General features: G+C 45.2%; 1 protein-coding gene across 7 annotated transcripts in view; it reads right to left on the bottom strand.

The window, feature by feature from the left end:
• Positions 1 to 26,465, bottom strand: part of RALGPS2 (Ral GEF with PH domain and SH3 binding motif 2) — a 2,782,724-nt gene that overhangs the window by 1,871,753 nt on the left and 884,506 nt on the right. For all 7 annotated transcript variants that reach the window (XM_069641167.1, XM_069641168.1, XM_069641166.1 and 4 more), the window contains one exon: positions 5,846 to 5,896. In XM_069641167.1, the coding sequence (XP_069497268.1) occupies positions 5,846 to 5,896 (51 nt within the window). The remainder of the gene's footprint in view (positions 1 to 5,845; positions 5,897 to 26,465) is intronic.

Raw genomic sequence — 26,465 nt, 5'->3', positions numbered from 1 at the left:
CCTTCCGCTTTGGTCAAAAGAGGCGTAATATCGAAAGGAACACCCTCTCCAAGCTTGCAGAGGCAGGTGTTGCGGCCTACGAATGGCTACTTCCAAAGATTTAGCAGCAGCCTTTGAAGATTGTAGCTTTTCTAGACTGTCGTCCGCTTTTGGCCCAAATAGGTTGGACCCCATCAAAGGGCGTGTCCAGGAGCCTTGACTGGACATCGGGGTCAAACCCAAACTTACGCAGCATAGCAAATCTCTCGATTACCGCGCTAGAGCTCATACATCGGTAGGCGCAGTCTGTCACATCTAGGCATAAACTGAAGGGATTGACAAGCGGTCACTTTACAATCCTTAATAAGGTTATTGAATCCATCATCTCACCTTCAGGAATGTTTTCTGCAGTTTGGGAAATTACATTCAACAATGTATAGGAGTATTTTGCTATAGCACAAGATGCATTCATGCATTTTAATGCCATGCTTCCAGCAGAGAATATCCTTTTTGCTAGTCTGTCATATTTGTTATCGTCACTATCTGGGGGGATGGTTGGATAAGCTGCAGCCTTGGAAGTGGGGGTAGCCGCCTGCAGCAAACTCCTCTCTGGTGGTGGGTGCCTGGACAGAAAGTCAGGATCCACAGAAGATCTGTGTTTTTCACCAACTCCTTGCTGGTATCAGGTCATATTATACCCAAAAATAATGTTGCCACAGGCAACATTATTTATGGGGATAATTTCTGAAGTAAATGGGAGCGAGGGATGCAGGGGGGTCCCCCGTTCAAAAATATTGGGTTGCAGTTGTGTCCCCCGCAGGTTCCATGGGTTAATATTGCCGCAAAAAAAGGCATCATTCTTACATGGCGATATTTTTGCCGGGATATTAACGCATGGAACCCTCCTTGCTCACAGTCAGAGTGGTGTCTGGTTTTTGCCAGGTTTCCAAAATGTTTTTTTCTTGCTGTCTGAGTAATGTTCTTTGCAGGACACCCCCAACCCAAATATTCAATCACCCTATTCATGACGGTTCAATAGGCTGCATTTGGGTGAGAATGGACATCTAGCGTGTCAAAGTGAACCTCAGGGGAGATATGCAGATCACTGGCTTCCTTCACACAAGTAGCTAAGTCTTCTAGACGTATTGATCAGAGATCAATTCTTCTGGAACATTAGAAGTTCCAAAACATTTATACCAAAGAGTATTAAAGTCTTCCTCCTCATCTTCCTCAAAGATGGACCGAAAAGATTTAAAGAAATCAGACTTTGACTGGAGTTTAAAGATTGAATTTGGCTCAGAGGTCAACCAAGGGCCCTTCGACTCCTGAGGAGTAAGTCACAGAAGCTTTTGGCTTGGATGTTTCATGCTGCCAACGCTCCTCAAGATGACATCCCTGAGGTCTGCATACTCAGGCTTTTGGGCATGCGGGACAAAGCCTTATTCATTTCCCTGCAGGTCTCGGATGACATGGTGGCTCAATAGACGTTCGGCTCTTTTGAAGGGACCAGGAGGTCTCGGCTTCGAGAAAACTTCCATCATTTGTTTACTGAACTTTTCCCATTCGGCCGCTGAGGCGGTCTTTTGGGGAAAACGTACCCAACACTTGTCAGGTGTGGCGTCTGAAGATGAACAATCTTTCTTAGACTTCTTCCATGACGAAGAAGAGTGACAGGAATCTCTCATGGATATCGCTTGTTTGGTATGCCTAGGACAATTTTTTGGGCCTTTCTGGAGACTTGCCTCCAGTGGAACTTGTACCTTCGGAAGATTTTCTCTTAGGTGTAGAAGACAGACCTGGAAACCGACGACCTAGGGTGAGCTTCGACATTCTCTCCTTCAAGGACTTGCTGGTAATCGATTGACAGGAGCCGCATTCAACAACCATGTTCTTTACTGAGGTACCAGAGACAAATCCTGTGTAGATAGGTGATGAACATCTTTGTATCACAGTCCTCACATCTCTAAAAGCCTGTTTGGCATAGACCTTGTAAAAAACAAAACAAAAAAAAAAAAAAAAAATCACAAAAAGAATTACGACATTAATTGAAGAGAATCGCTGAGGCGAAGCGACCATTCCGAGGGCTTGCTGTGCATGTGTAAAAGCTGAACTGAGCCAACCGAATCGGTGCATGCTATTTATACTATCATCACTGTCACGTCCGTGTGCGGGAGTGGTAACCATCGAGGGACATTGATGACTATACTGCACGGCGCCATCTGCTGACAAAAAATATTCAGAGACTGAAAAGCAGGATACAAATATATCTAAGATGAGGAAACCATGGGAGGACACAATCCATTAAAAGGGCTTGTTTGGAGAAGGCATTCCCAGTCCTATTTTCAGACACCAACACAGTAAGTGTGCAGGCAGAGGAACTCCAGGTGCTCCGAAGTCAGGAAACTTGGACAACAGCAGCCAAAAAAATAAAAAAAAAATAAACCACACACCACTGCAGCAAGTGGCTTCTTGGTGGCTGTTGAAGAGCAGAATAACCTGTGGAAACCCTTTTGCAGAAGTAGCATTATCTATGTAATGTCAACACATGGAATAGCTGGCTTCCTTAGGAATTTGTTTGTCAGAGTTTCAGAATTCGCATCAAACACCCTTCCTCCCCCTCGAACCTATTTTCAAACCAGGAAATTCTTAAAGACAAAAAACCTCCCAGATGTATCTATTTTTTGTATGCAAATCAAGGCCTCTTACAAGAGTAGTTGAAAAACTTTTTGCTACTTATCACAGATGTTTGGCTTTTCGCCAAGCACTTTGTCTTCTCCATAATATTTAGGATGGCTTTCATTATTAATAAAGGCTTACTCAGCCAAAAATATCTAAGTCTTTTATAGTTAGAGTTACTACTGGACTGCGGAAGTTAGGAGTGAGGCTAGTGTGGAGTTTATGTAAGTTGTCCTCACAAACACGTTTGCGCCACAAAGAATTGCTGGAAACTAATAGGTTATTTGAGGCGATATACGGACTTAACCCACGACAAGTATATGTGGAATACTCAGACTGAGAAGAAAACCAAGGAAATAAGGCTAATGCCCCGATTTGCAAAAGGCAGAAGAATATGCCGAAACACGTGTCATCCTAAAGCGCCTGCACAAATATTGATCAGTAAAATAAATTTTGAGTGGAGCTCAAATAACCTATTAGTTTCCAGCAATTCTTTGTGGGGCAAACGTGTTTGTGAGGACAACCTGAATTGCATCTATACATACAGAGTTGATGAACTCCATGTCTGTTGATTTCCTCCTGAAATATGCGACACCATGTCAAATACGACAATATAATTTAGGGAACTGGGGTATTTAGGTTGGTATCCCTGAAAAAGTTCCTCTTAAACCTCACAAATAGTGTGGAGCTTAGGCTTGCATGGATAAATGAGACTTCTGTTGCCTCAATGCTCTTTGGCTTGGAGTGTGGCTGGTCTGCCTGATCCATTTGGGATAAGAGTGCTGGAGTGCTTTTGCCAGGTATTGATAGAGTGCTGCTGTCGCTAGGGATTTTATTAAGTGTTGCAGGAACACAATCCAAAACAGATTTCTGATTTGCTCTACCTTTACCCTCAAACATGATAGACCCCAATTTGAGCACTAACACCTTTGCCTTGGTAATGCCAGTATTGGTCTTCACTGGATGAAGTTTCTTATTTGTCAAGCAGAAGAATTTGCTCCACTCATATGGTAACTGTAGAATATGTGCTTGCACTACCAGACGGAAATGAGTACATTTAATAAAGGTTGGTCTGCATAAAATGTCCTCCACATAGATGCCGAAAGCCATTGTCCTCAAATAAGAGCATAACTTGATACCATTTATGGATCCTTCGATATGCTTTTTGCTAAAGCATTGGCAGCCAGGAGTTACTCAGAGGAATTGATGCCAGTTCTCGCAGTCACACTTGGCCATAACAGCGAGCACTCGCATAGCTCTGATCATTAATGAAGCAATATGGTATTTTTCTTTCCAAAGGCCAGCATATACATTCTTTGTCGGAAGGAACCAAAAGGGGTGCTGCCAGGTTTATCCACACTATCCTCATTACTTTAATGATGGACCGAATCAGGCTTTGGTGCGCTCTTTAGGGATGTAGCCACCTTCTCTGAATGCTGTCATTTTTCATCTGGATTGGATGTTAAAGCTGGTAATAAGAAAGTACCAATTTGCTTGATCAGCAAAGCGGGTTTACTATAAATAGTCAGACATCTGTATTCTCAACTATTTTCTGAGGCTATTCCACGTCGATAAAGAAACCATGGTGGTTCTTTTGCATGCAAGTTAAGGCTATCAGGTGGAGATTATATATATATATATATATATATATATATATATATATATATATATATATATATATATATATATATATATTTATTTCGTATTATACAGTCAACAATACAATCGCAATCAATCCCATCAACATATATGCATACAAGTATAGCCATTTGCAATTATATAATATGGGCGTAGCCACACTTTTCTTTAAACAAGATCAAATAAAAACACTAATTAAGAATGTTTAAAATACATTTCACCTGTGCCCAAATGTCTTCAAGCAACAGATACAGGCATCATTATTGCCGTTCATAAATAACTTCCATTTTTAATATATGTGCTCACAAAGTCATCTAATCTCAAACCGTCAGTTGGTAAAAAACTTACTTTTAGACGAATCAGGGAGGGACATTCCAACAAAAGGTGCTTTACACTTCCTGTCAGCTGTTCACTACACAATCTAAAAAACCTAACGTCCTTTGCAAAGATTATATTGGTTCCAAACAGTCAGTGGTCTGTTTGGGAACTTTTCATAATGTTCTTGTTTTTCTTATACATGTATGAACCCGCAAAAAAGTCGTCTCTTTGTGCATGCCCGAGGTGACAAATTGATGGTAGGCAATAACCTACATATAACTGACATTAAGGAAGTTATTATACAGTCCAAAATCACATTAGTTGTTTTACAGCATTGAGTCTTCTCCAGCTGCTGGTGTAATGTGCTCCCACCAGGGCTATCCAAACCAGGATCTGTTTAGGAAAAGGAAAAAGCAAGGAAAGGCGGAAAAGGTATAGGTTTATAACAAACCATTTTGGGGGGATATGTAAATGGATGAAGTCAAGGGTAATGTTTTTGAGCTGCTTTTGATACATGTTGTTCCAAACTAGTAGATTAAAGAGAGCAGAATTCGAAGTGAAGGATAGATTTTGTTTGTAAGTGGTTGAGTTGATCATAAAGGCAGTTCAAGAGTGATCTATTTTTAGAAGAGGTGGTGTATGGTTGCATCATGGGCATCATGGGCTTGAGTGGTGCTCAGAGTTTGATAAAAGAAGAAGATTACTCAGAGGTAATAGTGGGATTTCAGAGTGTTTGAAGTTCTTGCATATGGACATTACTGTGTTGCTGCTATTGGCAGCAAATAAACTACATATGGCAATATGTGGCTCTAATAAAGTCATGAGTGCCTTCCGGGTAGGCTAAGGAAAATCTGCATTATTTGATGAGAAGACTGCGCCAAAAATGTAAAGGCCCCCATATTCAATGCAGGAACTAAATGGGCAAGAGGAATACAAAGCATTTTTTTTTTAAGTCTGCGAATCCCTTGTTACCACCCATTTGCATTCTGAATTGCCGGGCTCCAAATCTAGAGTAGAATTTTATTACATTTTCAGTGGCTCAGATTTCAATTGCACGTGTTTTTTTCCACAGACATAACATGAAAATCACACCATGTGTAGCATGGCTTAGGGAATGAGAATCAAGATGCAGCATATGCTTCTCAAATCACCATTAATTAGGGCATTGCAAAAGAGGAGTAGTGACTGCACATGACAAGGTAGAGACAAATAGAAAGCCTCATGAACTACTCACCTCAGGCTGGATGGCTTTAAACACTGGCATATCCATTAGCGTAATCTGACCCTGAAAGAGAGGCAAATGAGATGTTTAAGACCAGTTTGAGATTCTTAATGACAGTTAAGCAGACCAGACACCATCTACCAATCAGGCAGTGCCATTCCCTGCATGTAACCTCACTGCAGCAAAGTGGCGTGTATGGTTTCTTCCCTATGGCCTGTGGTGCTTATTCTCTGCTTTCCAGTGCTCACCCCAAATGTCTGACCCCAAAAGGCAGTCTCTACTGCAACAGGCAGTCGTTCCCCCAAGAAGAAAACTCTATCCCCACCACAACAGCCTATGTATTCCTGTTCTACCCCACTTGACAGTCTCCTTATTTATATATTACTCAAAAAGAAAGCCGCTCTTATTTATCTCAATTCAATCTTTCATTCTACGTTTGTCCCAACTAGTCTTCCTCGCCTCCAACCCCCAAAAGAAGGCCGGCTCTTCTACTTCTGCACATAAAGGCAGTTTGCCTCTTCAGTTTCAACAGAGTCCGACTCCTCAAGCCATTTAATCCGGCAGACCTAGTGCTTAAAGCAGAGTTGTTAAACCTCCTTAACGCCAAAAACCTCAGTACCGAAAGAAGAAAATTAAATCTCTGCGAAAACATGATTTCATACAAAGACCTTTTGTACATAGTAACGTTCTTTTATTGGGTCTTGCTGTAGTGCATCGTTTCCTATTTGCATGACCCGTAGGTTCTTCGGGTCCTGAAATTAAAAAGGTAGAATTTGGTGGGTGGAGGTGGCTTAGGGGGTAATTGGGCGCAGAGAGATGAACGAGGTTGCTATTATATCAGTTGTGAAAGGCAGGCTTGATGCTACAATTGCCTGGATATGCATGTGCTTTGAATGTGGTATGCGTTAGGGTTATACTGGTTGTTTGTGTTTAGCTAGTGTGAGCCCTTCACATGCATCTCGGTTTAAGTGGGGGATGACGAGGTGGAAAAAGTTTATAATTGATTTGGGAGTTTTAGTGAGCGCTTATTTTTTTTCAGGACAGGAAGGCACCAGAGGTTACCTGATGTCAATTACGAAAGTTTAGAGTTAAATGTTAGTCACATATGCAAGTTATTTCCCTTACGTAACAGTATGTGAATTGCACTCATCACCAGATTTGAGTCCACACTCGAGTCCACGCCACGCCACACAGCAGTTAATTACAGCATATTGTTATATAGCCATAACCATGCATCGTGACGCAGCAGTTTAATCAAGTTATGACATGAACCAGTGTATGGGTTAGCATTATTAAGCATATTGCTAAATTGTACATCACAGGGGATCCATGCAGGAAAACAGTACAGTATAGGAGACCTAAACTTGAACATCTTACATCAAACAGTTCTGTGTAAAATGTTACATTTTCCCAGCAAGACACAGATATTCTCAGAAAGCAAGTGGCAACAGCGAATTTCAATTAATTGCCATAGTTCATTTGTAAATTCCAAATGTTGAGCCAGCGGTAGTGGTCTATGCGTCAATGCATATTTCTAAGTGCAGTTTATGTGCAGTGAGCACAATTTGTAGGAGCGATTTGGCAACTCTTGGCTTTACGCAAGTTAAAACCAAGGCCTCTAAATGAAACTAGCGAGTGATAACTGATACCAGGCTCCATGGCCATTCAACAGGTGGCATCTGCGGAAAAATCCCCTTTGAGAACGACCGAGCAAAATAAGCATCCACAACTTTCAAAACGGTAAAGCATGTAGGTGCGGTCTCGACTGTTACTTCTCTACAGAGGGATCCCGACCCATGAGGATACAGGATGGCGCAGAGTCGAATAGCCGGGCGATGTTTATACATGCGAGTGCTTGCACACCAAGAATTAAACTTCTGCAGATGATGTAAACCGATGGGGATGAAAAAGGCACAGAGGAGCAGCATATGATGGATGGAACGTCCCTACGGAAGACATTCTCAGGATCTAGGCAGTGCAGCTGGTGAAGGCATGAACAGACAGAAAGCACCTGGTTTTAGTCAACTTTCCACTACCTCAATTCTATACACTTAGAAAGCAGGATTTCCTCCCAGGGGGTGCTGTATTAAAGCAATAGAGCTGATCAGTTCCACTCATGTTAGCCCAAACTGAAAGCAGGAACAATGTTCCAATTCAGAGTAGCTGTAGCTGTGAAGGATGAAACACTCCCACAAGCATATAGTTTTACAGGTTTGGCACAGTTCAACTTCTCATGCAGTCTTCCACTCATCATGTCAGCCCCTTGTAGTTTTTAATGCAAGGCACATTTTGAGTTGTCCGTATAGAATTATTCCTGGTCTTCCCTCCTCTGTTAACACCCACCTAGGGATTGCTTTTCCACAACACGATGGAAGTGCGATACTTTGATTTTTTTTTTATATAGCCACCTGGCTGAACAATTTCCTTCCTAAATTTCTGATGGTGGAAGTCAAACAAACCCCACAAAAATGGTCAGCCTGTGATCGACTTCTGCTGGGGGGTATTTGGGGAGGAGAGAGACAGAGCTGGCAAGTCCAAGTTTGACTGAGTACCTCATCTATCGATACAAGCAGAGATTATCAGAACAAGTTTTACTTGCAGAACAGCTTTTTCATATTAACGAGTGTATGTCTCACTGTGAGAGTACAAGTAACCGTTTGGGCAAACATCAAATTGGCAATAATGAACTGACAATGAGAACAAAGAGGCAAGTAACATTTTATGGGAAAATGACATTGAAAAAACCACAAGAGGGCTGTGTGGTGTGACTATTTGCAAAAAAGGTATGTCGTTTCTGCTGTCAATTATGGTATATGTTGCAATCATGTACTGTGATGGGTCACAGAAAGCACAGAAAATACTCAATCTCAGAAAAAGTTAAAAGGTCTTTAGTATACTCTCCTAGGGCCATCCCTCTCTCTGGTCTCCCTTGGAATTTCCTCCCTAAGCCAGACATCCGAATGGTAACCCTTACTGTCTATGCACTTGTCTTATGCTGCAGATATCTCCATAAATGCCAGCTGTCTAACCTCCGTCAGGGACTTACTGGCTGTCCCTACTCTATCCAGTTGTTAGTATTGGAGTTAGATAGTGCCTTGCACATATTCAGGCCGTTTACTCATGCACACGCTCACCTCTGCCCTTCTACACTTACTACCATCCCCCTCAGACTAACCTATCCCACCATACTTCAATACCTCTGATCGTTCACTCCCCCTACTTCACCCATTGATTATGCTTTTCCTCCCCTTTACTTCATCTTTCTACTATGATCCTCCTCCCACTACCACCTTCCTCCTGCTACTACCACTTTTATCCCACTGCTACTGCTCCCACTCCTCCCACTTCCTACAACACACTCTTTCACTCACAGCCACTTCTCAAACATTCCTTACACTATCTTCACTCACTTAACTGTGCCGCTCATTCACACAGCAGTATCTTTGCATAACGAAACTAAAGTTGCACCTTCTCCACAAAACTAGCAGAATCCGCGATTCTCTCCTTCCTCCTGCTAGTCTATTGGTTCTCCAACTCAACTGACCTTACCCCAATAACCGACACATTACCCTCCTGTTCCTGCTTTTTATGCTTGCTCTCCTTCTGCTATTGGTCTTTTTTCATAGCCAATCTGGCCCTGCTTTCCTGACCTGGATGTGAAACTGCCAGCAAATGTTATAAATGGGGAGCAAAGCCGCGGCCACTTTCACTGCGCGAGACAGCTGCAGAACAATGGCAGCCCAGAGTTCTAATCTGTGGTTCGGTGCTCCAAACGTAGGTTTTGTTATTGATGGGGGTTCTTTTGCCCCTTGAATTTTTGTCCCTGGTGGTCTAGGGTTTTTGATGACAAATCTGGGTGCGTGCAGCAGCAGCCCTGCATGGCATCCTTGTGGAGTAAGAACTGGGTGTCCCTCAACTGCCACCCTACCCCTCAGGGGTAGGAGTGTGTAATGAATCCCTAGAGGTCTTTGCTTCTCCCCGAGGGGGAGGGGGGTGTCCCTTTCAATGAGGCCAGGGAGGTGTGACCGCTACCAGTTAGTCCCCGTAGGAGTGTATTCAGCTGGTGGATCTCATGGGGAGGGACTTGTGACAACCTGGGGAGAACATGGTATCCCCTAAAACCCACCTTACCTGACACACCTTCCTACTATCATGACACCTACATCATCCGTAATATTCATCTATGTTTTTGTAGATCTATCAGTATAGGAAGTACTGGGACGAGGACGAGCACAGGCTTCACAAATGAAGAGTATCCCAGAAGTATTGAGACAAAAGAGAAACCAATTGACCCACTGGAAGATCTTCAAGTTTGTACTAAGATGAAAAGGAGGCGCGGAGCAATGCAGATGGCTCTGCAAAACCAAAGCGGGCGTTCCAGCTGTATCAGAAGAGGTATGAAACAACCCGTTAATAAAAAAGAGGGACAACCAATGTTGTCAAACCTGCCCTGGAGGAACCAGGACATTCGAAGCCGGACAGACCAGAGAAGCCAGGAAAGCACAGACCGGGACACTTATCCTCAGGCACAAGTATCCCTGAAAGGTCTGCCATGTACTGCCCAGCAAAGGAGGAGACTCAAGGGGTAACCAGCCAATCCAGGAAGCTGGTACGTGCGGTCAGCAGGGGACGGGCAGCCCAGGAACAGGGGAGCGCTGTGGAGACGCCGCAGCGCTGTGGAGACACAGAGAGAGACACTAAAGGAATGGCACAAAAGCCCACAAACAGAGGATGCCGGTAAGCAACCTGTAGAGCTCTGGGTGGCCGTGACAGTTGGCGGAGTCCCCGAAAACGGGTCTGGTGCCTGCAACCCATAACGAGCAGCGTTCTAAGCCATCTTCCTCATGGCGGTACCCAGCAGGGTAGTGAACCAGGTCTGCCAAAACCCCAAGAACAGGAAAGACGGGTCTGGTACCCACAACCCATAACAAGCAGCCTACACCAAGTCATCTTCCTCATGGCGGTACCTGGCAGGGTAGTGAACTAGGTCTGCTAAAACCTAGAGCAGAGAAAAGAAGTCTGGAACTCGCACCCAAAGAAGAAGAATCTTTTAAACTATCTTTGTCCTCGCAGTGTCTGGCAGGATAGTGAACCAGGTCCGCCCACGGCAGAGAGAAAGAAATTTAGGTCTGGGATTCGCACCCATATGATTGAGAAACCAGTGGGGGGGAGGGTTTGCCACCCAAAGCAAAGGGCCAGGGGAAGGGAGACATTCCCCCTGGCATTGTGGACTACCCTCCAAAATATAAGAAAGACCAGGGGAAGGGAGTAATTCCCCCAGCCTTCGCGAACTGTGGTAAAGGGTTAGGGTCCAGGGAAGAGGGTCACTACCCCTACCACAGTGAAACTGCAAGCCAGGTGAGATCAGGGGAAGGAAGTCATACTCCCTGGTCTGGTGTTGTGTTGCGCAAAGCAAAGAGCAATCAGGGTGTTGTATACTGTGAAACCAAACAGGAATAAGCCCGGGGAAGGGAGTCCTTCCCCTGGCACTATGTAAGTGTTAAGAACATGCTACCTAGAGAAGTGAAACATTCTCCAGGAACCCAATAGGGAGAAAAACTATGGGCAAGAAGGAATGATGTTAAAGTAGGAACTTATGAGTTTGAACAGAGAACTTTAAAGCATCTCAAGCTGGAACTTTGTGTCGTATCTTAGAAAGGAACTGAGCCGCTCAGAAGGGAGTCTTTCTCACAGGCACAGTTCCCACCTGCCAACTGGAACTATAACCCAGTGTCCAGAAGAAGGGAGTCATTCTTCTGGACCAAGAGGATCCAGTATCTCTAGTGTTGTTGCTAGTGTAAGGGACAGAGTTAGGCATTTGGTCACGACTGTGGACTCTTTTTCATTAACTTGGACATTCAGACATAGTTCTTAGTTCCTTAGTATAGTCAGGGAAACCTCTTTTAGAGTTAGGGAGAGCTGGGTTTCCACTTTATTTTGAACCAAAAGTCTATGCCAACAATCATGCTACCTGTGTGTCGGCCCTCTCATTCAACACCCTTACAGCTGGTTCTGGGTTTCCTCCCGGTAGGCCTCTCACCCTCAGCCGAGAGGGGTTCCTGCCCCCCTCTGGATAAGGCCAGAGTCCTGGGGTTGTCACATAGGGTTGATTTTGTTTGGTATTAGACACCCCATTCGAACCTAACGGCTTGCAAAACATACCAACTCTAGCACAATGAGCATGAACTGAGGAGAACCATGCCTTTTATTGCTGAACATCACTGAGAGCGGTCTGACTGTCGAAAAGTTGAAAGTTTTAAAGGAACATACTGATTATATTTTGAGCTTTTGCTTGGAATCCCTAATGGTGCCTTTAAACTTTAGTGAAATGCCTACATAAAGGCTGCAGTTGGTAATGCCTTTTTAAAGGATCGCAGTTGTTTTGCAGAGTGTACAATATCAGCAGGGTTGCATCACAAAATAAAACACTAATTTGGTTGCAAAGGGCCAGTCATGTGCAGGTGCAAAGACATCTAGTAGTCTGTGAAATGAACAGCATACACAGTATCCAGATATCAGCACAGCCAAGAAGTGTTTAGAAATAAGCTCATTGCGTACACAGATGAAATTCTACTTGCCAATAAAGATTGCCCACGCTTACAGCTCAGGAAGTCTTCATTCTATTAAAGATTACAAGACCACAACGGCGGAGTAGATGGATACCCTCCATCTTGAAGTGATTGTACACGACCTATTAGTTCAGACTTTTCAGATTTATAATGGGTCGTATTTTTTCCCCTCTGTGTACCAGGAACATATTGCTGAGGAACCCTGGTCCTCCCTGTACATCTCTTTCTATAGTGTTTTTGTCTACTAATTTGAACATCTCGTTGTGTAACAACGCTGCTTCCTCGCATGAAACTAAAATGGGATAGGGTTTTGAGCCCATATATGGGGTTTATTTGTTTGTTTATTTATTTGGTATAGCGCAGAACCAAACCCGAAAGGGTAGCTGGGCGCAAACAGTACAAGTAAGCTTAAGGACTTAGTTACAGGAGAAATGCAGTTGATACAGTTCACATTAGAGCGGGGGGTGGGTATACAAGAAAATGCAGACTACAGTTCAGAGAGTACAGGGCAGTACAGGAAAAAATACGGTTGATACAGTTCATATTAGAACACAAGGTAGGTAAGCAAGAAAAATGCAAGACTGCGGTTCAGTCAGGTTGAACAGAAATCATTCATCTAGTTACAGTCATCTAGTATCGTTAGGGGAGGTCAAGCTAAGTGTCATTGGCACGTATCCAGGTGAGAACTTTTCGCCTGAAACTGGAGTAAGGTTGGTCCGTTCTGAGATCTAGCGGGAGTTTATTCCAACTTTGCGCCGCTATGACCGGGAAGCTAGAGCCGCCAGCTGTACTCTTTTTGTATCTAGGCACCACTAGGGTAAAGGCGTTAATCAATCTGGTGGGACGGTTTGAGGTTCTCTTGTGGATTCTGTTGGCCAGGTAAGGGGGGCTAAGTTATTAAGACATTTGGAGGTGAGGGAAAGTGTTTTGAGGGCGATCCTGTCTTTGATTTTTAGCCAATGGATATTTTTCCTAGAGGTGGAGATATGAGCTCTATTAGGAATCTTTAAAGCTACTCTAACAGCGTTATTTTGGAGAGTTTGGAGTTTGTCAAGGATATACTTGTTAGATCCTGCATAAAGGGCATTGCAGTAATCCAGCTTGGATATGATGAGAGCATTAGCTAGTGTAGTGTAGTGTAATGCAACTAGTCTCCGTTAGAAATGGTCTACATGCTCGGATCAATTTGCAAGTATATGCAGTGGAGGATGCTAGTGAGTTTGTTTGTTTCTTGAAGGTGAGCGCTGAGTCAAGATATACCCCGAGGGTTTTGACTGCAGGCATCACTTTGATGACGTTATTGTCAATGTTAAATGAGGCATAGTTAGGGTCAAGTTTTTTAATGGCCAGCTCTGAGCCGAGGATCAGTAACTCAGTCTTATCGTCATTCAGGCAGAGGCCGTGCGATGCCATCCATGCCTGAATGAGGAGATATATCCTATTTACTAAGGCTGTGTCTTCCAAGAAGTTGCCCGAAAGGGGGATTAGGATCTGTGTGTCACCTGCGTAATTAGTGTAGATGACACCCAATCTGTCCAGCTTGTCAAACAAGGGCTTAGTAAAGATGTTATACATAGTCGGAGATACACATGATCCTTGAGGAACACCGCATGAAACTTGTGTGGGATCAGCAGCTGCTAGGGGGGAGAAGACTCATTGTCCGGTTTGCCAGGAAGGATTGTACCCAGGTTATGGCATCACGGGTCCCCTACAAACTCTAGTCGTAGCCCCACTACTGCTTGCAGCACCCATGCATAGTGCGACAACGCCTGCCATGCGCTCAGAAATTGGAGGGTTCTCCCTCCTACTCTCAAGCTCACTTTATTCACCTCCTGAGGCATTGGGATGTCGATAGGAGCCTCTTCCCCTACGACCTCTGGGGAACCTGGATCTTGTCGGGAAGAAGGGGTCTTGTTGCTTCCCCTCCCAGTACTGTGCGCGCGACTCTTGGGGTCTGCGATGGTAATTGAATCGACCGGACGTACGACCCCTGTGACGTCCGGTCCCGGAAAAAACTCGACCGGGAAAGATCTTTTTGATCGAACTTTGGGCTCTCTCCAGAGCTGTACATGTGCCCACAAACTGACATTTCTTTTGCAAATGCCTCGCCGAATAGTAGACCTCTGGTGTCCTTCTCCAGCCTCATAAGAGGCCAAGTCGCTTAATTTATTGTCAATTTTTAGTAGCACTCCTCTTCTTTCAGACGAAAGTGCACAGTTTGCATTGCCCATAAGGCAGACTGCTCGTTGTGCCCAGTTGGCTAAGGCGGAAGCGTCTACTGGCATTCCAGTGTCTTTTGCCTTTTCTGCCAGGTCCATTATTTTTGCTAATGGACCTGCAATGTCTAGGAGCTTATCTTGGCATCCTCGCCAGGCGCGGTCGACTCCTTTCCGGATATCTCGCGCTGTCTTTGTCACAAAGGTGACCATCTTGGGGTCTAGCTCAGGTGTCTCCGCTAGCTTCCCTGGCACTGTGGTCTTGGGCACTCTGAGCGCATATGTGACTACTTTTCTATCCAGAGGTTTCCTTATGTGTTGTGCCATATAAGCAGCTACTCTGGGCGACGGAACCCACTCCGAAGACTTTGGGTGTCTGATAGCCTCTGGGTCAAACATATCTGTAGTGTAGTCTACCTCTTGATGGTAGACGACCTCCTTGGCGCGCCGACGGGAGTCAATTTTCTCACCTCCTCCATTATCGGGCCAATAACCCTCATCATTGTCCCCTGAATTGTTCACCCCTGGGGTAGGGGTTCTGTCCTGGCATTGTTCTTTTCCAGGAAGGCTCTTTTTAGCCTTGCGACAGGGTCGCTTATTGTTTGGGAGCAGTATCCTCCCTTAGGTTCAACCCCTTCTGCGGGATGTCTGGCAGACAGCTCTTCCTCAGGGCTTTCTGCCCTTCTTTTCCTGGCAAGTTGTGCTTGCGGTTCTTGTAGAATAGCCTCTAAAACGTCCAGCCTCTGGGCAATAGGCTGTACTCCTTGTGACTTGTAGTGGATAGATACTTGGTCCCGTGCGCTATTCACCCGGCCTATTCAATTATTATAATTAACAAATGTAAAGCATCCAGCTGCGGGAGTCTCAACCTGAGAATCCTCCACAAAAGATTAATCCTATAATGACAATAGTTTTTTGTATGTTGCAAGGCTATCACTGCGCTTGGAACTAATAGTCCAACTATTACTATCAATTCCAAGCACGGTGATAGCCTTGCAACATACAAAAAAACTATTGTACTCCTTGTGAGACTGCTTTTGTCAATGAATCTCCCAGTACCATTTTAAAACTCTGAGAGGTCTGTGTCCTGTTGATAAGGACCCTCTTCCCATTCTTCCTCTGACCATTCTGGTGAGGTGGAAGGAGTCACACCGGGGGGCTCTTGAATTGTGGCATTCTCTGGTGTTGGCAGGGCCAACCTCTAGGCTGTCAGCAAAGGGGTAGGGCAGCTTAGACACCCGTCTCTCTGCTGTAGCACTGACGGGGCTCGTATTTGCTGCTTCTAAGGCAGGATTCTCCTTTATAAATAAATGTTTTTTATAAATAAATTATCCCCTTTTTCAAGCGCTTTTTTTTATATGCTGGTACTGTGAGCTGCTTTCTCTCCGCGGTCGCAATAAATATTGCGCGAGAGCTCCCAGGGGATGGTAGGGGATTTAGCTCCTCCCGCTCCCCTGGGTCCTGCCGCTCACCGTGTTCGCCGGCACGGCTTCTTCGTACTATGAGGAGCGGGGCTGGGTGCCTGAGGTGGACGCGTTCGCTCGTGGCTCCGGCCCCGCCTCCTCTTCCACATCTAATAAATTCATTTACTCACCGGTCACGGAGGAATCACCAGGGCGTAGTATTACGCAGAAGTACACGGCCTAGTCTTGCGCTGAAAATCTCACACGAGCGAGTAACTTGGTAATTAACAACTTCTAATAACATAATGCATACTCGCGCTTCCTAAGCGCCCCTTTAATGCTTCCTAGAATCTATAAACTCTCATCCAACACACACTTATTTAAGATTGTAGAATGTGAGGTACTTCTCTTTCTGGCAGCAAAAAAGAAAGAGGAAAGGACCTGATGCTGGGGGTTCTTATAGACTGACATGAGAGCGGATAGGGGCAGGAGAAAAGGTCAGGACTACTAGACCCCATAGTTTTTACAGGAGTGGTAGTTGTAAGTTGGACTATGAGAAGGAAGATTTTCTTGGAACTTTTAAACCTCAAATTGACGATTTTTCATGTTTGGAAGAAAAAAAAAGGAGCAAATGTTAAAGTTCAAAAGTTATAAATTGAAAAGCTACTGTGGCAGTAATAACCAAAGTATAGCATAATGCAAGCCTCCTGTCTTGTCATATAATGAAGGAAACTACCACAGAGTCCTAATACATCTTGCCTTTCCCTTTCATCAATTATTTATTCAGCACACACCACAAATTTAAATGTCGTTAAGCCAAATGATAAAAAGGCAGTGCCGAAGGAGGCAGAAAGGCTGGATACTCAAGGCTCGAATAAAAAGCTATGTCAGAACAATCAGGAAGTCCAAACACTTTACAATTTCGGTCACTTTCAAATTGAAACTGTTTTCACAGAGCTTTTGGAAGAACAAAAAGCAATGAAGGCACTGTCAAAAGAGACTTAATTTTTGCACAATCCTTGCCATTGTGTCCCACTGTCAGTCTCTAGCCTGCCAAGCAGCACACCCCAGCAAGGCAAATGTTGGCAGGTTTCGTTTTCTTACCTTCAAAAATATTGCAGGTTAGTTTTCTTTTCAAATGTCATTATTGCCATTGCAATACGCTTGAGCTTATAGGGGTTAAGCTCCAATGTGATGTTAACGTTTATAAACTAATTTGTGTTTAAATTGAATCAAGCCCCGCGCCCCAAATAAATTGCGTGTGTGCCGTTTGTGGGCCATGCCGCCACGTTCACTCATCCTGTGTCTCACCATGTCCCCTTCAAGCGGGTGTGTTGCTAAATGCCTCCCCCAATGTAGTATTGTAAAATGCCATATAGTAGTCGTTTGCAAGAAATGGCATTATCGCATGAATGTTCCATAATGGAAAAGTAGACTTTGCATTTGCAAAGAATTAAAAAAAGATACATTTCCACACGGAACGACTGTAGGTATTCCTTAAGTCTTTTATAGGGATGTAGTTGGGCCAGAGCCAGGTGCCATCAGAGTGCTGGCACAGTTAAATGCAGCCCTATGAAAGATAGTTGAAAAATCTTCCCGAACATGTGATTTATTTCCCTGAACAGGCACTGCAAGTCTGCTCCATGCTGGGAAAGAAAAGTTTTTCACACTTCGTCTTTGCTCGTCTCGGGCTAGACCAGTCCCACCCTGGCTCCAATGGCATTACTACAGGGAGTAGTAATGCCCCTCAAGCCTGTCCTGCATGCAGCTCAGTCTGTGCTTGAATGAAGACCTTTGGCAGGAGAAGATGTCTCTGATGATGCCATGCGCGTGTTTGCTTATGCTTGATGGTATTTGCATTTGGGAGAGAGAATGTGAGTATGGTCAAGTGATAATCTACGTGGGCAGAGAGGGGAGAGGGGGGCTTGATGTGATTAACTGGGGGCGGGGATAATTGTAAACAGAGGAGCCCTCCCACTTCAACATTACCTGACTCCATTATGGGCTACGCTCGATCACCTGTGCACATTTATAGGAAATATTAATCGCCTGTCAAAAAATACAAAAAATTAAAATCAACAGCTGCCACTGGGTGAGGGCAATGAGCAACAGCATTGAAATCAAGAAAGTAGACTGAATTGCAAGCATCGGCTCCCACCTCCCGGCTTTTAGAAATCGCCTGGGAAACCAGCCTAAAACAAGGTGTGTAGTATCATGGAGGTGTTACCTGGTGTTTCTCATTCTTGTTCCTGGTGCCAGACTAATCCCCATGATCCTTCATGACTGAAGATGCACAACAATATCGACTCTACCACTCTTAACAAAATAAATGTGACCTTGGATGAAAGCACTCCCAGCCCCAGACTACATCCGGAAATCCAGCATGGACTATAGCGGGGACATAGCTGAAGACTGTGTGGGTTCTCAGGTCCTTGGCCCTATGGTAAAATGATTCTACACGTAGCTGAAAACATGCCCCATGTGGAGGATTATCACTTGACTACCTTTTGTTTTGCTACAGCAGACCACTCCTCTAAATGTCATTATGTATGTCCTAAGCAGGTCCACATCCACTACTCAAGGTTCCTGCACGGATCAAATTCAAATCCCTCTGCATCAACCACAAGGATGTCTGGGACCGGGGACCACACTATCTGCAACTCTCTTACCAAATACTCTCCTCCTAGACTTTTACGCTCCTCTGGCACCAACTCAGTGTTTAAGCGTTTCGCTAAACAGAGCAGGAGGCCACTCGTTTTCCTCTGCTGGATGTCTCCTCTGGAACAGCCTCCCCTTCCCTCTGTATCTTGAGCAGGACCTCCTGAAGTCCCGAAAGCACCTGAAGAGACTCCTTTTCCTCCTCACCTTCTTGCTTCCTCTACCAATCCCACAGTTTCTGTGATTGGTGTCTTGGATCCTTATGCATCCTCTGGGCCTCTGACCATTCACACCCAATCTCCCCAGCATCTGTCTTACTCAGCACTTGCCTCTGCACACCCTCCGCACTGGCGATTTGCACTTTCCACCCAACGCGGCACCTGGCCGCATAGCACTTCCCATACCTTGCACTTCATCTGTGGCTCACCTCGAGCATGGACACCACAGCACCTACCCCACTGCCCTCTTCCTTCCTGCACTTGCACATTTTGAATACTCACAAGACATAGTAGGTTTGGATGTCCTTTCCGCTCTGTATTTCTTGTATTTAACTGTATTACTATCCCATGTTCCCCCACACCCCTACTGCCCTGTGGGCGCTTTGAAACAGAATGTATTTCCTGTATAAGCGCCTAACAAGCAAACAAGAAATAAAGAGCAATACTGGGCCATTGTATGCAGGGACGACCAAGTGGCGACACGACAGATGCCTTAAATAGGGATTCCCCTCTGGAGAGCTGTAGAGGCTGAAGCCCACCCAGACCCTTTGCTGTTAGAATAAACCCTGATGCTGGGCGGAAGCTCCCTGTCTGCAGTAGGGAAGGCATGGAATCACAAGTATGACACTGACACAATGCGTACAATTTAAAAATCCTTCATTGAAGTTTCTGGGGTTGGAAAACTCCTACTCTGCCCTATACCCAAGATGGGAGTAGTCTTGACCATCAAACGATGAACAAAACAGTCCTAGTAGAGTGTCAAATCAAAATGGCCTATGCTAACAAAACCTAATGCCTGTCCTATCTCTTGTACAAAAAGTGTGTAACGGAAATATATGTGAAGGAAAAAATCAGTGTTCAAATTAAAGTCTAACATCTACCACTGTGTTAACTTCACCTGTCGTCTCTTCTAGAGTCTGCCACCACATACCTCATTATTTCAATCTAGTTGCTCATTACAGCATTTAATATTTCTGTGCTATTATCCCCTCCCTACCAGACTAGCTTGCTTGACTGCATCTCTCATCATTTGTCTGTGTGCCTCTGGTTACCTTCATACATTACATAGGCCTTCTCCACTTCCGAATGGCCTATTCTTACATTATTGCACTCCTCCATTTAACTCTCCATACTATGACCTCTGTGCACTTGCCCGCTACCATCCCCACCATGGGTATCACACCTTTGGACACAGACACTTCGCTCACCCCTGAAGAATAGATCTGCCGTTTAGCCTTCCCACCCTCCCCTCTCGTCCCATGCTCGCTCATCATTAGAAACACCAGATTAGGATTCCGCTTTAGGTGACCCTTTACAAACAAACACCGGGACCAACACCACCGGCCCGTAGTTCCCATCACTATTCCGGCACTAGATGTGGAGAACAGACAACCGAAAACTAGCAAACATATCGCCGCTGCTCCACCTGACATCAAAGGAGCCCTGATCAATGCCCACTCCCTAGCAGCCCATGCCACTGACATTGCTGATTTCATTATCAAGAATAAAATGGACTTTCTGGCCATTTCTGAAACCTGGCTTAACCAAGCTTTAGGACCAGCCTTAGCATTAGCACTCCCTGACAAATACACTATCATTAGAGCGGATAGATCCTCAGGGAAAGGAGGTGGCGTAGCTTTCATTGCCAAAACTCACCTTGGCCTCAGAATTCTCCAGCACACAAATCCCTTCTGCAGAATTGCTTTCAGTCAAACTTCCCCCGTCACCGACAAGTACCATTCTCTTGCACCTCATATACCGCCCAACCGGACCTATCTCCTCATTTGAGGAAGACATCTCTACTCTCCTCACCCAAAACACGAAGCCAAGATCTCAGATCATTCTATTGGGAGACCTGAACCTGGGCCTACATGACACCAAAGAATCAAACGCCACTGCTGTAGAGAAAACCAACTCTCTGATTGGCTTCAAATCTCACATCCTCAAACCCACACATGATAAAGGTAGAACCCTGGACTGGTTAACCGACTTGAATTGCCGCACTACCGTCCTCAACAACGAACCGTGTGCATGGTCCGACCACCATTGCATCACTTTTTCCATTCAAGGAAAAGCACCCCTCGATTCAAATACTACCATAGCCCCGCCACCCTAGCAAGGAATAAGCGAAACCTTACATTTCATACTACCTCTGCTACATCCCATTGCCAACATTCCACTGAATATCGACATAACTATTGACTAGTTTGGTAGGGTCCAACGCCACAATGAAGCATGCAATCAACCTTATTGCGCCATCTAAAATTTAAAAAAGCTAAACCTACCTCCCACCTAAACAAATGGTTTACTCCTGACCTAAAAATACTAATGAAAAAAGGGCAGCAGAAACTACTTGGAGAAAAAACCCTTCTCTAGCAAATCAGGAATATTATCGGACCACTGCCTCTGCTTACAAAACTGCCATCACTACCACAAAAAAGTAAATCTACAATGAAAGAATCCAAAACGCTGAATCAAGCATCAAGGAACTCTTCACAATCCTGCGGGAACTTGAGTCGCCTGCACCTATCATAGACGCATGCTCCAAAAACGAGACCTGGTGTGCCAACATCCAGAAGGCTCTTTCAGACAAAATAGCTCTTACAATTAAAAATCAGCTCCAAAACAACCTTCCACTAAACTCGCTTCCATCCAAAGGAACCAGTGGCAAAATCCCATCATGTATCCCCTTCCACTTCTCCCAAGTTTCCGTCAAGGATGTGGAAAACATTCTAGGAATCAAACCCTCTAACTGCCAGGGTGACATTTGCCCAGCAGCGACCATCAAGGACAATGCTAGAGAATTAGCCCCATTTATCACGACCCTGATAAACGCATCTTTCAATAATTGTTCAGTACCTGACAACCTCAAGGATGCTTGGGTCATGCCACTACTAAAAAAGCCTACTCTTGACCCTAATATACCCACAAATTATAGGCCCATCACCACAGTCCTGTTTCTCCTAAAGATCCTGGACCGTGCAGCTTATATACAAATTTAAAGACACCTCAGAGAAAACAACCTGCTAGGCCTCTGGCAATCTGGATTTAGACCTAGACACGGCACCGAGGCAGCAGGGTTAGATCTCAAGATCCAGATGGATGAGCTCAAAGACGGAGGCAAGCTTGCCATCCTTTTGCTCTTGGATCTTTCTGCTGCCTTCTACTTGGTAGACCATGAAATATTGACCCAACACCTAACCTCAGCATCCACCTTCTCATCTAATGCAGCCAGTTGGATCAAATCCTTCCTTTCAAATAGAACCACAAGGGTCTTTTCACCTACGGCCTCAGCGCCACCTGTACCCATCACCTGTGGAGTCCCACAGGGATCATGTGTATCGCCCAAGCTTTACAATATATTCACAAAACTCCTATTCGACCGCCTTGACCATCTGGGTGTCATGTATACCAACTATGCTGACGACACCCAGATCCTGGTCACACTCACTGGCTGTTACACTCAAGACACCAAACTGATCAACGACATTTATCTAGAGATCCAAGCTTGGATGGCCACTCATAGCCTTTCTTTAAACGATGATAAAACTGAACTACTTCGCATTGGATCCCAAACACGTTTACCTATATTAGACGCATGCTATGACAACATGGATATCAACATTGATGGTAATGTCAAAAAAGTCTCGAGGGAAGTCAAAACATTGGGCATATACCTTGACTCCACTCTGACATTAAACAAACAAGTCAACTCCTTAGCCTCCTCCACAGCATACACTAATAAACTGATCAATGCGTGCAAGCCCTTCTTATCTACCACCAGCTGCACTACACTAGCAAGAGCACTCATTCTATCTAAGCTTGACTATTTAACACTATTCATCAGGACCTCCGTGCGGAACTTAAACTCCAAGTTCTGCAAAATAAAAAAAAGATTGGCCCTAAACATCCCACGTTCCAGTCACATCTCCTCCCGTAGAAGAGAGGCTCAATGGCTTCCCATTCGGGGCAGAATTACATTCCGATCAGTTGTCATCACACAAATTCCTATCCAACACGGCTCCCTCGTACTTATTAGCTAAATTCTCGTGACACCAGACTAACAGACCCACCAGAACCAACTACCTCAACAAACGTACTATCCCCAAATTCAACCTAAAAACAGCAGGTGGATCCAGCTTCCCACTGCTAGCAGATAAATGCTGGAACTCCTTCCCCTCTGACATTAGAGCAGAGTCTGCATTCTGGACCTTCAGAGCCAAAACTAAAGCATGGCTCCTCAGCCCAAACAACTCTCGAGCTTAATTACAACCTGGAGAACGTACACTCCTAGATTGTACGATTGACTGACACGTATCTGTTCCTTGTAAATATATGTATAAAATGACACCCTTGGCTTGTTCACTCCCTGGATTCAGCCACCTGCTTATAAGCTTTTGCTATGGTGATCTTTGGCTTACTGTCTCCTCCTTCATCTATAGCTATAAGGTGATTTATAACACACCTCGAGTACCTATTTCTGTAGGGAAGGTGAACTGTAACACACCTTCTCCCTACATTGTGCAAACTGTATGTTCTGCTCTAACCTTGTATCCATGTACCTAAATCAAAAGCGCCCAGATACCCTTGGGTGGGGTGCGCTATACAAGTAAATAAACTAAAAAGGTATCTAAATCAGCTCTCTTCCCCATGTTAGACCTCACAGAGTAAGGTGGTTTTTGTAGGGTAGGATAACACGCACTGGCTCAGGTTCTCGGTACAATGAACAGTTGGAAAACGTGGATCGAGGCCCACCTGGCCTTCCATGTTAAAGTCTGTCGTTCAGACCTTCAAATACTGTTTCAACACAAAAGTTCATGTAGGCCCCCCTCTGTCAGGCTCAGACCTCTACAAACAAAGTTCAACAAAACTTGCAAAGGGCTCCCTTCCAGAAGCTTTTCATACCACCTTTGAGTGTCGAAGACTTTCGAATGTGCATGGCTTTCTTTACAGACCTCTGCAGGACCACTTCGGTTTATAGTTCCAATATTCAAATTCCATTCTCCCCCTCTCTAGGAGGTAATTGTACCTACTTTGCACTTAATTTTCTTTATCGTTATGAACAATGCACATTTCACTGAGACTTTTGAGTGGGCTACTTCCGTTCGCCAGAACACTCAGTTACTGAGTACCGCAGATTCCACAGCTGTCTTTTTACTTCAAAGTTCATTCATAGGTCTGCCTTTCTTCGCGTGTCATTCGCATACGTGCAGCCTTCACTTGCAATGGTATGTTGCTACTTCAAACTTTAAGGCACACCGGTCTCGGGTCGCTTGCTAACTCACCGGCTGCGTGCATTCCTTTCTTGGTTTTACGATTTTCACTCCACGAGTCAAGGTTAGTACCACAGGCTTGGCCTCGTCTCCCCAACTCTGCCGTTCACCCGGTAGGGTTGCTGGCATACTTGAAACACAATGCAGTCTTCACTTGTGGGTTCTGGCCTTCTCAACGTGCCTTTCACAGCCTGTCGGAGGCAACAACCTCCAGTGGGGAATTCTTGGGGTTTTCGACCCGCTGCTCTTCTCCCTTGGTCCGTCGTTCTGCTCCAGTAGGTTTGCCTTCACATCAGAAGTCCTGCTCATACTCTTATTCCACCTTGCTCAGTATCTTTTAGGTGTTGCCTTCTATCCATGTGAGGAGAGCTAATTGGTATCAGGTGTATGCAGTTGAAGTAAATTGCCCGACTATGCCTGACCACATTAACATGACATGTCCAGTATGATGTATGAGAGAGTCTTTATTCTCAGTAGCCCTCTTCCTCGGCCCAGTGTTTGTGTAAAAAGGGGGCGGGGAGAGTTGGGACGTCTGAGAATCCTACAAAATAGGATGGGGTAGATGAACAAAAAAAAGGAGGAATACCACATCTCACCATCGGCTGTCTCACCCGCACTCCCCGAACACCCCTCACCCAGGTGATCCTCATGCATTGGTCCTCCCCAGGGTCTGAATCAAAAGGCGATGGCCGTGCCCTTGCCACCTGAAAGAGATCCTCGGGGACTAGTGGATGAGACACCCTTTGGTTTCTCACACTGCCGACTCATAACATTCAGATATACATAGAATAATCCAAAGCGACAGGGTTTGTTTGGTTATGGTGAGATGTAAAAATTGAGGTTTGCAGCACAACACCTGCAACTCACTTACCCTCCTGGCTGGTGTGATTATAACCAAGAAAATTGTTTTAAGGGACAACAGCCTTATGGAACAAGCGTGCATGGGCTATCAAATAAGTCAAAACCAGATGAAGATCCCAATCGGAGACAATAAAAGGGATTGGTGGAAACTTATTGAGAAGGCCCTTCAGGAATTGGGCCATGAACATTATAGCGAAGAAAGAACCCTGATCCAGGGACCTTTTAAACACAGACATGGCCAACAAATATCCTTTGACTGTGGTGACCTGAAGGCCTGCTGAGGCCAGTGACAGAATGAACTCCATCACTGTAGTGGTGTAGCAAGAGATGGGGGTCGATATCACATTTCCTGCACCATGCCTCAAATCTTCTCCACCTGCACACACCCAGAGATCTTGTAGACGGTATGCATGCAGGCAGCAACACCTCAAGTACTTCTTCTTAGAGGTCCCACTCATCATACCTTATCCTCTCAAGAGCCACGCATTTAGGTTGAGGGAATCCAGGGTCGGGTGAAGCACTCTACCATCCGACTGTCAGGAAATCCGGGCACCGAGGCAACCAGTGAGGTTAACAGAAGGACAGATCCAGGAGATCGGGGTACAACATTCTCCTCGCCCAGTCCGGGGCGATCAAGATCATGGTCGCTTGAAATCTCCTCAGCCTCCTGAGAATCCAAAGAATGATGGGAATCAGGGGGTCAAGGGAGGGGGGGGGCGAGGAAGCATAGTGGAGAGGGAAAGTCCAGTCCACCAGGAACAAGTCCCCCCAGTGCACCTTTTGCTGGGAATTCCCTCGAGCAAAACTGTTTGCACTTCCTGTTGGATTCTGTGGCGAACATATCCACTGCTGGGCTACCCCTGAGAAAGTAGACCTTTTCCAGAACTTCCTGGCACACTTCCCACTTTTGCAAGACCGTGCTCTGCCTGCTCAGAGCATCTGTCAAACTGTTCTGTCCCTGCCAGATGAACTGCTGAGACCGAGATCGGATTCTCTAGTAACCAGAACCACAACTGCAATGCTTCTTTGCAGAGGGGAAGGACGTGCACACCACCTTGTTTTTTGAGGTAGTGCATGGCCACCGTTTTGTCCGTCAGAATCAGGACATGCTTTTCCTTGCGAGATGGGGGACGGCCCTCAGGACTAGCCTGATGGCTCAACTCCAGCCTGTTGATGCGTCACCTGGCTTCTGTAGCTGACCAAAGGCCGTTCAACTGCAAGTCCTCGCAGCGAGTGCCCCAGCCCTTCAGAGACGTATCCATGACCACTCCGGTCTGAGGCCGAGGAGGCCAGAAGGGTTCCCTGCCGTAAGATTTCAGTGGTTGTCCCACCAGTCGAGGTCCACTCAGTTGGACACCCGGAGAGGATCCATGAGTGCTCCCAGGTACTGAGAACACTGGTCCCTTAGGAGTCACTGAAGTAATCTCATATGCA

This window comes from Ambystoma mexicanum, chromosome 1q, assembly GCF_040938575.1.
Source record: "Ambystoma mexicanum isolate Mex_15411 chromosome 1q, UKY_AmexF1_1, whole genome shotgun sequence".
In the NCBI taxonomy this organism is placed as follows: domain Eukaryota; kingdom Metazoa; phylum Chordata; class Amphibia; order Caudata; family Ambystomatidae; genus Ambystoma; species Ambystoma mexicanum.
This window is presented reverse-complemented; position numbering and strand designations above follow the sequence as displayed.